The 13,736-nt window shown below is 32.1% G+C and overlaps 1 protein-coding gene and 1 non-coding gene across 2 annotated transcripts; both read right to left on the bottom strand.

Annotated features, from left to right (window-relative positions):
- Nucleotides 1–3,280: 3,280 nt before the first annotated feature.
- On the bottom strand, nucleotides 3,281–4,507 carry LOC133291152 (protein SENSITIVE TO PROTON RHIZOTOXICITY 2-like). The gene has a single exon (XM_061489360.1). The coding sequence runs from the start codon at nucleotides 4,505–4,507 to the stop codon at nucleotides 3,281–3,283; it is 1,227 nt and encodes a 408-aa protein (XP_061345344.1).
- A 7,319-nt stretch (nucleotides 4,508–11,826) lies between these two features.
- TRNAV-UAC (transfer RNA valine (anticodon UAC)) lies at nucleotides 11,827–11,899 on the bottom strand. The gene has a single exon. It is a non-coding gene; the product is annotated as a tRNA-Val (tRNA).
- Nucleotides 11,900–13,736: the final 1,837 nt, after the last annotated feature.

Raw genomic sequence — 13,736 nt, 5'->3', positions numbered from 1 at the left:
ATATATAAAAGTAGGTACATAATTTATCATGATTATAATTTATTACTATTATAAAGAAATATACAGCCAACATAATGGACAATGGTTAGTATCATTGGATAATATAAGTTGGACAATGGTTACTAATTGACAAAAGCTGAAGTCGTCACAGACAGAGGTGATATAACTAGGCGGTGGCGTTGATGTGAAATTAGATGTGTTTGCATCCATGGGTGGTAATTTGGATTGACCCACTTTGCTACCAACTCGCCAAAAACGGAGCTGAGTGAGTTGATCTGTCAAAAAATATGAGTTAAAAAAATAAATTCATCCCGTTTTATAGTGGGTTGGCGGGTCAATCCACCAACCCGTCAATTAAAAAAATTAATTAAAATTCAAAAATAAATTATATTTTATGAATTTTTCTAATATTATTTTATTTCATTTCACACTTCTCTGTATTATTTTAGTCTCAATCTTAAATGTATACTAATATTTGTCAAATATTCTTTAGGAATTTATATATAAATAATATTTGTCATAAATAAAATTGTTATTTTTTATTTTTTCTAGGAAGTACTAAGATAAAAAAAAATTTGGATATCACAAAAATTTAAGGACTAATGAAATACTATCTAATTATAAAAAAAAATTATAACTTAGCGGGTCAACCTGTCTCGCGACGGGTTGAACCCGTTTTGACCCACTTCTAGGCGGGGCGGGTTGAGGTGGGTTGGTGGGTTGAAAACTTCAACCCACCCGCCCCATTTTGATGGATTGGTAAATTGACTCGCCGAGCTCAATCCATATTGCCACCTCTAGTTGCATCCCTTTTAATTGATAATAGAAGGATGGTTTAGAAAGGGACAGTCATTAACTATTTGTTTAATGAGCATTAGATCCGCCAAGGTAGTAGTTATGGACAACAATAAGGCTGCAACTAATTAATGACGGTGAGAATATAAAATATTAGTATTAATTACCCATAGTTCAGTTGGCCATATAAATTGAGTATGTTGGGAGAAAATTTAAATTCAATTCCAATCAAATATATCTTTAGGGAGGGGTGAAAATTTTTAGTTATAACTAAGTCTCAAATCGAGATTAATTTTATAATCGGCTTAAAGAGTTGAAATTTGTGAAGATATCTGAAAAATTGACTCGTCTCAAAGAAATAATCATGATAGTATACCAAAAACAAAATATTAACATTAAATTTTCTTTTTAAGAAATCTCCACCCATTTATTGATTAATCCAATCGAACTGAACATAATCACAAGGATAATAAAGCTCTTCCAATCAAATTTTTAACACAATTTAAAATCACTTCCTCAATTAAACTCAACTAGTTGATCAAAAATTGATAATTACTTTATCCCACACAAATCGTTTACTCGTAACAATCCAATATCCTTATGAAAAAATAATCATATCAAATCATTTTCAAGATCCATTCAATTTTGAATTTGATAAATGCATTGCTTGTGAAGTATGTGTTCGTATATGTACTATATATAGACATACCCGTTGTTGATTGAAAACTTGAAGCTCATATTCGAAAGAAACAATTGTTTAATTATAGTATTGATTTTGGAATATGTATATTTTGTGAGAATTATATTAAGTATTATCCAACAAATTGTTTATCAACGAATGAAGTGTGAGGTGAAGTCAATTCTTGTAGAGAATCTTACATTTACAAATAATTATAAAAAGATTATTTTCCAAATTAGAACCATAATCTTTCGGTCACAAAAAAAATAATTTCACCATTGTTCTAGTTTAACACAATTACGTAATTAAAATTTAAATTAAAACAACTTGGTGGTTAATTTTTCTTTTTCTAGGTAACCGTGGCACTTCGCATCAAAAGAATAACAAGAAAGAGACCAACTCAGTTAGGATAGGTGACCTGTGAGATGTCATCGAAACTGCGAACGCATTGGCTTTCGTTTAATTGCGTATAAAATACAGTTTACAATCTATATAGTCCTTCTTTAACCATCTCCAAATCTTATCGATAGATAAGACTAGCAATATTACCGGGGATTAAATTGTTTTAGTCAGCATCTGCACCATAAAAAAAAGGGTCCAAACCTTCTAAAATTACAGTGCCAGACAAGTTTGAGGCTTAAACCCTAAAACAATTACAGTCCCATCTGCTTATATACAAACTTCGTATACAACTTTATTTATTAATCCCATGGACACAGTAATAAATGTTCCATATGCAGGATACAATGTTAGACATCACCAACTAATTTAGAAAAAGTTATTTTAAAGTGAGTTTGTCTGTAAAATAAATAAATAAGTGTGTTTTTATCTTTAATTTAATGTAAAGTATATCATGATCCGCTAAAAATTAAAGGTAAATACACACTTATTTCCTCACTTTAAAATATTATTTTCCAATAATTTTACACTATACTTACAAAGTAATTAGTAAAAAACACCAACCGAAAAAGAGAAGATATATAACAAGAGAATGCTTAGTGACCTAAGTTTTAGATCCATTAAAGAAATACCCTCAGGAAGTGCAAGACAAAATACTTTCCATTCCATGATCCCGAAGTGCCATGCCAGCGCCACAAACTGTTGGAGCAAACTATATGCAGCGAGACCACAATTCAACAAAACAAGGCATGAACAATCCCAAATGTTCATATACAAATACTGAAGCTGCTGCACCTAGAGTTATATATGGAGATGAAAATTTGAATTAATACATGCGCTCTAGAAAGGAGCAATATTGGAAAAAATTTACTTTCCACAACTCCAAAATGAAGTCATTTTGTGATTTAAAAAAAAATTACAGGGCATTTTGAGAATTTTAATTCTCCATTGCAACAAGAATTTTCTCATAATGCTATGCATTTTTTTTTTCAAACCTCAAAATGTATTTTATACATGGAAAAAGTATTTCTACATCCACTTTAAATAACATTATCTACAACTACTCCTTTTTAATCAAGTCTGACTTAGTTATAACAATAAAATTGTTCTTTTTTCTTTCTTCTCAAACATTGTTAGCTGACGTGGTAGAGAGAAAAAAAAAACAATTTTTATATCTTACTGGTCAGACTTAGTTAAAAAAGTAGCTGCAGACAATCTTATATAAAGTGGCTGTAGAAATGTTTAACCCTTTATATATATATATACAAAATAAAGTTTGAAAAATGCCTATTACTAATAGTATGTAAATTAAATCATCAAAGACATAAACATTAGGAGATAATAGTTTTGGAGTGAAGTTGGGAGAGCACCTATTCATGATCAATTACCATGAAGACATAAATATGATCATGTTGAACTACCATCGATCTGCATTTGCAATGGCTGCTGCTCTAATTTGCTTGAGTATGATAAGCCAGTGATAGCTGGGTGGTGTCCAACGAACAAACCAACATGACCCATAAGCTTGTCTTTTCTGGAAAATGTAGTGCCACACGAGCACTGCCACTTGAGATCCCCACAATGCTTCTCATGGGTCCTCAGATCAGAAAGCACCGAGAACTGCTTCTGGTTGCACCTCTTGCACACGTACATTTTGGGGCAATGGCTTCTCTTGTAATGATTCTTAGCACAAATCATGGACTTCAATGGCTGAAACTTGGCATGCTTTTGGTTCCACCTACACCCTTCTTGGGGACATGAATATTTCTTGGGTTTCATACTCACCAAACAATCTAAGTTCCCTCTATTCTTGATTGGGTTACTCAAGGCAGCACTAGTCTTATACTCATCCCCATGAGCTCTCATGTGCATCCTCAAATTCGCATCACGCTTAAACCCTTTGCCACATACTTGACAATAATGAGTGTACTTTGCCAACAAATCCTCAGCATCCAATTCAATTATATCTGAATTCTTTGGTGAAATCCCTCTATAACCTTCATTAGTTTCATCCCCTTTACACAATCCTCCCCTACTTTTATTGGTTTTTCTATCATCATCCTTCAGCTTATATTTAATATTACTATTACAACTAATATTATTTTTATTATTATTATTATAGCTTTCACCAAACCAATCCAATGCCTCTGAATCAGTACTAGAAAATAAACTCTGACCTCTAATATCTGTGCCTATGTTACTAAGCACACCCCTATTATTGCCTAAATTTGAGTGTGGCAACTTGTCATGATGATGAGATTGTTGCTGGTGCAATTCATTGTTGATGATGCAAGTGGTAGTAGTACCTGGAGGGAAACTGAGAGCCATCTGTTGGCAGGTGAACATCATTGAAGTGGCAGTTACTATGATTTCTTGGATTGTTGAGTTCATGCTTGATATGGCTATGGAAGTTGACTCGGGTAGGCTTTGATCAGGGGAGAGAATAACACCAACCAGGGTCTGCACCTGATGAAGCTTGTCTTTGAGAACAGAGAGATTGAAGAGTAGGGAACTAGAGGGTGAACCTGAGCCAGAGTTTACCTCCACAGATTGTGACACCATATCTTCAGTGACAGGAAACATCTCAAGCCCTTGATGGACACTTTGGAAGCCAGAGTTGGCCCTTGAAATCATTGTTGGTATATGTTCTTCCAATAATAATACAAAGTGGATTTGGTTTGTAGCAAGCCGTTCTTTGTTCTGAATTTTTAGGTTATAAGAAAGATATTATATATTGAGAGCATATATGCTTAGTTTTTTTTTCTTTTATGTGATAATATTGCAGAAGCAAACCCACACCCAAACAAATTAAAACATATTAATATATAAGAAAAACTATTCTCATGCTACATCAAATAAGTTTTCTCTTCTACACATCTTTCGATAATTGTGTTATTTTTTTATTTTATTTTTTCAGATGGTAGAACCCACAAATTTATCTCTATGACATAAGATAACTTATCTTCTTTAACATAAGATTAATAAAACCATTAATATATATGATACTGTGAGAATTAATAGAGGGAGATAGAAAAGTCAACTGAGAGGTATAACTTGAAGTTCATCCCCACTTACGACCTCCCTTGCATGTACCCAATCTCAAAGTGGGGCCTCATATAAAATTGAAAAGATATTGCAAGTGACAGACATAAACCAGATGGGGGTATAACTTTATTGGATTGCCCAACATTAATTTTTATGTTGAATATTATAATTAGTTGATTGAATATTTAACAATTAATGGTTGTGTCCGTCTTATATATTTCATCGTCCTTGTTTATTCTTTTTAAGTTTGTATAGTCAATCTATGCGCATGGTTTGAAATATTCGGAATTCGTATGGACAATCTTTACTCAAAAAAAGTGTCAACATGCATGTTGTTTTTTTTTTGGCTTGGAAAATGCAACAAAGATTATGGTGGCATAATGACGTAACTTGACCCCGGCCCACAACAAAACAGTCCAAAACTCATGCGGCCTTCTTGCGTTGCCAATCAGCCCAGCCAATTATTCATTTAAGTGATTCAGTCCAATCCATGCCATCTTTTTTTTTTTGATAAACAAATCCATATTCCATGCCATCTTTTCTTCGATATCAGCTTGGTTTTTTTTTTTGGTAACAATATCAGCTTGGTTTTAAAGTATTGTAAAGTATACTTTTTTTATTACATTCATATATCATATTATTTTATTAATATGATTAAATTTATTAGATAAAAATCTTGGATGATAAGGAACTTGTTCTTCTTAAAGAGACGTCTCTAATTCGAGTTATGAGAATGGAGAAAATAATCTCAAAGAGCTCTTTTTATTCAACCAAATTCAAATCACATTAGTCGGATAATTGATGTATCGGTGAAAAAATTAAAAAAATAAATAATAATAGAAAAAACTTTCATAGACATGTATCAAAATTAAACTCCAGATAAACACAAATATTCTCAAATTCGTGGGTGGGAATTTATTTATTTTATTTAACATTAATTTTTTTTTCTGGAGACTCATTTTAAAATTTTAACATTAATTGGTTCCTTACATACACATGGCACCATCGTCCACTGGTCAAATGAATTAGAGAAATGATAAGAGGCATTGATTTTGACATCTCTCAAAAACATAAATTGAATTTCTTTTGAACTTGTCATGATTCAACCCAATTTGATGACAATGAGTCACGCACCTTGTATTAATTTAACAAGTATAAGGAAGCCTCGCTAAAGTTGTTTTTCAAACAAATGCGCAAGGGGAATGAATGCAGATAGACACAAAAATTTCATATGACCAGGACGTGCGAAATTTTAACATGAAAGGATTCATTCCTATTGAAAAGAGAGAGAGAGTAATGTAAGGGTAGTTATTAATTATTACACAAATATTTTTAAATTTAGATAAAATCTAAAAAATATAAATTAAAAGAAAAATATATAAGAGAAAAAATCTCTGTAATTATAAAAAATATATGCATTATTAATTCAGGTAGAATTCACAAAATATAGATCAGAAGAGAAAAAGGTTTAAAATTGTACATAAAATATGTACAACTAATTTAAGATAATTTAAATTCAAAATAAAAAAAAAGAAATTAACAGTGATCTTTTAATGGGTTTTATTTTTCTTATGTTGCATGAGACAAGTTGTCTTATGCAACACACAAAAAATGAATGAGACCCACTAAAAAGGAAGAGAGAGAAAATAAAAAAGTGGGTCCCACCGACTTTTTGTGTGTTGCATGAGACAACTTGTCTCATGCAACATAAGAAAAATAAAACCCTTTTTTAATATGCATAAAAGAAAATAATCTCCGTTAACATTCGCTTTAACATTCGCATATTCCTGCGTCTATATGTAATTTTGTTTTTTCTTCATTTAATAAGTCCATCTTCCAAAAATTGATCACAAAGAAGGAAATTATAATCTAATCCACAATGTGCATTTCAAGATCTCCATCGTGCATGAGTCATTCCTCGCCAATCACTCACATTTAAGCGGGAAATCTAGCCAATTCTCAACCATGTAAATTTATATTAATGTTTCATACATCAAGGTGTTTGTTTAGTTTAGGACCCCATTTTGGTTGAATTTTTAAAAGACTAGGTTGACGCATCTCTCACGCTTGAACAAATTATTAAAAAAGCAGGGCCAAAATAACCGTAGCTAAGTTGAAAAGATAAAATTTAATGATTGGCATTCACCACTGATAGTTAGGTACCTATCTCTAATTAACGCAAAAAATCCTTGAACTTGTTCACTTATATTTGAATTGATTCTTTCTTGCATTCACTTAACTTTCTTATCTTTTGTGTGAGTTAAGGTGGGTGCCGGGAGGAGAAGAAAAACAAGAGGTTATAACTTTTAAGTGAAAAAATTATGATTTTATAATAAAAAAATGCATTCATAATTTATTTATTTATTTTAATCATAGTTAATAGAAGTAAGAAAGTTATGTAAACAAACATTTTCAGCCATGGATGACTAGATGAGAATCTCAAACTTGAAGGATTATTTTATGAGGCCTTTGAGTTACTTAGAATATTAACTAAATTAATTGTTTGTGAAGCTAGCTGAGTTGAGATTGTGACTTGTGTGTTGGTTCAGATAATTTAAAATTAACTCAGTCATTCTCACTGAGTTGGGATTGTCACTTGTGTGTTGCTTTACAATAATGTATGGTGTAAAATCCTGACGATTGAACGGTTAGTAGAAGCGCTAATATATAATTGAATATATGATTACTGGAAGAGTTAGCATATCCAGCGGAAGAGATTATAAATAAATCGAATCAACGTCTGAAAGAGAGAAATTTCATAGATTATGTTGGCATTGGACGGTATAGTTGGAGATAATTTATAAAAATTAATTTGTAGTATCTATACTAACAAGATGTATCTACTTTTCGGTAGCCCGAAAAGGAAGAACTTCATAGTTAAACGTGTTTAACTTGGAACAATTATGTAATGGTGACACCCTGTGAAGTTTTTTCAAAAAATTTGTGAGTGAGAATAAAAGATACTAAAAATCTCATATAATTCATGAGAATAGTCATTGATCTTTCAAGCGACCGAAGTATTATGTAATACCCACTCTCTCGTATAGTTGTTCTTAGTTGCTTCAAAACTCGAACGAAGACTTTTTTTTTTTTTTTTTTAAGTAGATAACTCGAACGAAGACTTTAAGTTTGTTGAAAATAGGACAGATTTTTTGGTTTTCGCTAATTAAAATGGAGGCTAAGAAAATTAGATAGGTCTAGGACTCTAGTGCTCAATTATTATATAATTAAGCCAGGCAAATTGCCACTACTTTGCATTGATATGATCATTGGAAAGAGTGATAATATAAAATGTTAATGTAAACCTTGCATCAAGAATCCTAACAACTAGTTTATCACGCGTGTGATGTACGGAGAAAAAAAAAATTAATCTGTTTGTCATATAAAAGTTAAAGTAAATTTTAAATAAATTTCATAATTTTTTTTTAGGACACAATTATTAAAGAAATAATTAAAAGATAAAATAAATAAGAGATTTGCTACTTAATATTAAATGACGTTTATAATAAATTATAAGAAATATTACGTTAGTGACTCCAAAACTCTGCAATAATAAATCTTTTGAAAGAGATTTCATGAACATATGTCTCTTTTTCTCAATCATTTCTCGTTTTGCAGAAAACGAAAAAATTAGCCATTGTAAAAAGATTAAGGAAAAAAATAGAATATTAAAAGATTTCAGAAAATTATCAGGATCAAAAGATCAACATGTAGTTTATAAAAAAACAAAAAAAAAATAAACTTTGAGATACATATAAATTAAAAGAAGTCGGTTGAAGTATACCCATACGAATAATAAAAAATTTAATGACAAATATAATTTTATGATGCAGAGTATGTCTCTATGTTTTTTTTTTAATTTTTAATTGAAGATAGTTTATCATAAATATATATATGGAGAGAGATCATTTGACTCCAGACTAAGACTTATAATTCTTACTCCTCATCCTAGCCATTGATTCCTGTCTATCCAACGGTTGTAATTTAAGAAGTTATATTAATTAATTAATTATTAATTACACTATAAATGACAACCATTGATTTTCGTTCATCAACGGCTGAGATGGAGAGTAAGACATAAAAGTCTTACTCTGGAGTCAAAAAAACCCTCCCATATATATATATATATATATATATATATATATATATATATATATTTGGTAATCATTTATATTATTATATATATGATATTACCAAGCTTTCGAACAATGGCTGTATTTTACCAAGAATCGTAACGATGAGTTTGATATTACACAATGTACATTCCTTTCAATGGTTAATGTATCATTTTTTCTTTTCTTTTTTTACTTTCAACAGTCAAAGCAAATTTACAAATCTTTTCAAGCTTCATTTAATTTCTTCTAGAGTTGTGTACCTGGCCTTTTAGTGTCTTTGTGCATGTAACGCCTGGCCCCTTCAAGAATCAACGACTATCCCCATATACTAACATGAGACTTTTCAGTGTGCTTTTTCCTCACTCGCACACTTCTTGGGCAAATTTCTCAGGAGGTCACCCATCCCATAATTGCTACAAGTCAAGTACGCTTAATTGTAGAGTTCTTCCAATCTGGATTACCGAAAAGCAAATGCATCTTGTTGTTAGTATAGGTAGTACCAATTAATTCTTATAAGCTATCTCAAACTGTGCAGTCTCATACCTGCACAGTCTTTGAAATTCCTCTCTTTCGGGTGTCGATTCGATTCATTCATACATGTAAGCCCCCACTGGAAGCCCTGTTGGGAGCCGCTCATTGTCCGTGCCTCTTTGCATCGGCGATCACTCCCCGCCCTCGTCAGTGCTCGGGATGTTACAATGCAGGTAAAAGAAGAGGCATGGCAACTAGCTCTTATTTTTAAAACTGTTGGGGTTGGGGCTTTCAAGGTGATCGTAAAGGCGGTAAAGGAAAACAAATTTTTGGAAAAACCTCGCTGCCCCCCACTTTCTTTCCGGTGGAATTTCTTTCTTCGCACAGGTAGGTGGACCTGTGCATTGTCCACTCTTCAAGCCCAATGAGCTCTCGTGTGAAGAGACATGTTGAGATTTATAAAGCCTTGATCACTTCTACCATTTGAGCTAGCTTTTAGGGTGATGTATCTCAAAGTTCTTTAGAGCAATATTTGTCCAGTGCAATTATAAACAACTCAAATTTATGCCCATGTTAGGCCTTTTATGTATGAAGGATGCTTGTGTTTCATTGTTACAGCTCAATATCTTGTTAACGTAATCAAGGTTCAGCTTCAAAGCTAACCATCCTCTGGGTACATTAAGAGTTATTTGATTGAATACAATCCTAAAATGTTTCAATTTATGCTTTCTTTTATGCGGGTAATATACACTTTTTATTTCTAAAGTTTGAGACAAATTTCACTCTAGTCCCAAGTAGCTATATGCTTAATGTAAATGATCATTTTTTCCCCTGACTTTGGAGCTTTCTTACTTAGGAGAAAGTTTAATGTTACATATTTTACGCCAAAATAATGCAGTGTTGTTTTCAATTGATTATTTGATCATGCAGTTTTAGCTAATTGCTAAATTACTAATATAACACATCAACAAGTACTTATTATAAGGTTTGGGCTAAGGGTCATAATTATAAAAGGACCAAAAGGGTTAAGCTGGCAGCCCTTGATGGTAAAATACACCTCTGAGGTCCTTCGTGGGCCCTGGGCCTTGGTGAACATATTTGAACTTGTTTTCCAACATGGGTAGTTTTTCGTTCAAGCATTGATAATGAGGGACCTATGTTTGTTTCAATTGAGACTAAAGTTTAACTGCCTCCTTGTCCTAGCTTAACCTAGTTCCTACTACTTGTGCTAATTATGTTTTGGGAACGCACCTTGCAGCTCTTGTTGCTGTTTGGTGCAATAAAAAATTGAAAACATACAGGAGTCTAGTGACATTTTGACGTTCCTCATCTCAGTCTTCACTTGATAGAACCCCTGAATCCAACCACATTTATATTGATTATCTCCATATACATTATGTGTTCATTCTCATTAACAATGTTGTCAAATTTTTGTATTGCATTTTTAATTCGTGATTATTTCTGCTGTACTTTACCTAACTAGATCTCGAGCATGCAAGATTGACCACGTTACCTTAATTGAACTGATGGAAGCATAATCACGGATTTAAAGCAAATTGTGAGGCATGTTGGAGTGTGAAATGTATGGAAAAATTGTCAAAAAAATTCACGTCAAATGGAACTTATAGCTATCAAAACGGCAGTGATGCAAACTTGAGTCTTATGTCTTAACAATGTGGAGGCTGAAATATCCCGAAAACCAAGAACAAAAAAAAGAGAGTTATTGGAGGATATGACGACCAATGATTAACGAGTGGAGGAAAAATTAATCATCACGTGCAAACATGAGTAACAAGGGTAGTAACTAGGGGTGTAAATGAGCCAGGCGGGCCTACAAGAGCCTATGGCTTGGCCTACGAAAAGTCTGGCCTGCCCTGGCCTACGAGGTTAGTAGAACAAGTTAAGGCTTGTAGATGAGCCTGTTTATAAACAAGGCCGTAAGCTACAAATAAAATGCATGGCCTTTTAGCCTGTAGGCCGACCTTTTTAATATTTAAATAAAAAAATTATATATTTATTTATTCTAAGTAAGAGGAAGATAAGAAGACTCACTAGAAGATTGTGACATGCCAAGAAAAATTCAATCTTTATTGTCATGAATTTTTATAATCTGTGTTCTTGTTAGAAAATCTGTTGTAAAATTTTAATAATTTGGACCCATGCTAGAAATATTGTTTAATGAATGAGATATTTCATTTTTTTTAAATTTAATTTGCAATATGGTAGGCCTAAAAGGCTTTTTATTTTTTAATATCAGGACAAACTTGACCTGAGTAGAAGTTAGAATTGAACAGGTAAATGTATATAAAAAAGTAGAATCTTTGTTGCTGCCCAGGATCGAACTGGAGACCTTCAGTGTGTAAGACTGACGTGATAACCACTACACCACAGCAACACTTGTTATCGTTGTCATTTGAATTTATAATATTTCTTTCTAATCTTCATGTTTATACATTTTCTAGTAGGTCTGAAAAGTATTTTCTTAGTCAACTATAATAAACCTTTAACGGAGTGAAAAATTTAAATAAGTTGTCGAGAACAATTTTTAATGGGACATAATATTCTTACATCAAATATTGATTATTGATTTGCTTCAATTTAATGGCTCAAATATTTAATAAATCAGAATCGTTAAATATAATAAGATTATCGTTCAAAATTGAGATGTAACTTATGCCAATATAAAATGATCCTAGCCCTTTTGTAATAGAATAAAAATAAAAACAAAACAAAATAAATTTAAGTACATCATTTTCTTAAAGAAAATCCTTATTCAAACATTTTTTTGGGGGGAGGGAATTGATTTCTTTTTACTGAAAATATATTTTTCTTTTAAGTTCATATTTTTCATGAAGATTTTATTTTTATTTTTCCCATAGCTTCGTACAAAACCAGCATGTGTGGCATATTATCTGTAACCAGCTAATTAGATAAGTAAAAATGGATTTATACCAATGTATCAGGTACGTAATTAGTTGCAGTTTAGACAATTCTCGGCCAACTAATTTGTAACTATCTGAACCAACCACATATTTAACCAAAAAAAAAAAAAAAACATGTATGAATCTCAAAGGTTAATTAAGTTATCCTTGGCGTAACTTGAACGTTAGACTATTGCCACATTAAATTTCTAAAGATTCCAGCCAGCCGCTACAGCTCACTATGCCTCTAACAAATTTGAACTTAATCTTGATAATGGTTTGCAAAAGATAGGGTGTGCACGAGTTGAACCAAATTGAATTTTTTGAAAAATCGAATCGAATTGGTTTAAATGATTCGGTTAAAAAATGATTCGGTTCGGTTCAAAATTAATTTGGTTCGGTTCGATTTGAACTGGTTCGGGTCGATCCTATTCTGAAGAAAAAAAAAGTTAAAAATAAAAAAAATAAAAAAATAAAAATCAGTTTGGTTTGGTTCGGTTCGGAAATGGTTCGGTTCGGTTAAAAAACGATTCGGTTCTTGAACTGGTTCTAAAAATTGGTTTGGTTCATGAACTGTTTCTTTAAAAACAAGTTCGGTTCATGAATTGATTTTTAAAAATCAATTATTTTAAGTGCAGTTCAGTTCGATTCAATTTTTTGGTTATTTTGCAGAACCCTAACAAAAAGGCATAGCCAAATTCGTTACTAGTGCTACTCCACAAACAATACCACACCATTTGTTAATCACTATATCCACAATTTGTGTGAGCAACGTTAAATTTTACTCAGCACTCGATCCACAATTATTTTCAATGAGTAACTACCATATATAGCATTGGAAATGCCAACCAAACCCAAACCAGTGAAGTAGATCTTAGGTAGCCACATTCCACCAAACTAGGAACTACCACTAAAATAATGAAAAAGATATGGAAAATTGTATCCACATTCATTCTTCTGTCGCCAGATACCAAACCCAATTAGTAAGAATGAATGGTTTGGTTATGATATTCCGGAACCAAATCCTTTGTTAATGGTCAATAATTTAATTAATAGAGGAATAAGCAAGTGAAACAGCTCATTTGTTGAATAGAAATTCGTTCAACACTAATAGCACAAATAGTAAGTGAAGGCCGGCCAATACCCACTTTTTTGGTCATGGGCTAGCTTACAAGTAGAGGCAATAAGCCACACGATAAACCAGCTCATGCATTTGAGGCATTTGTCTGTATCCCCAAACCGTAAACCAATACTACCATAATACACCTTGTGGAAGCAAAACGGATAATAACAACTACACATTAATGCATG

Source organism: Gastrolobium bilobum, unplaced genomic scaffold (assembly GCF_033153095.1).
Source record: "Gastrolobium bilobum isolate Gb01-03AN ecotype WA unplaced genomic scaffold, APGP_CSIRO_Gbil_v1 utg1383, whole genome shotgun sequence".
Classification (NCBI taxonomy): domain Eukaryota; kingdom Viridiplantae; phylum Streptophyta; class Magnoliopsida; order Fabales; family Fabaceae; genus Gastrolobium; species Gastrolobium bilobum.
This window is presented reverse-complemented; position numbering and strand designations above follow the sequence as displayed.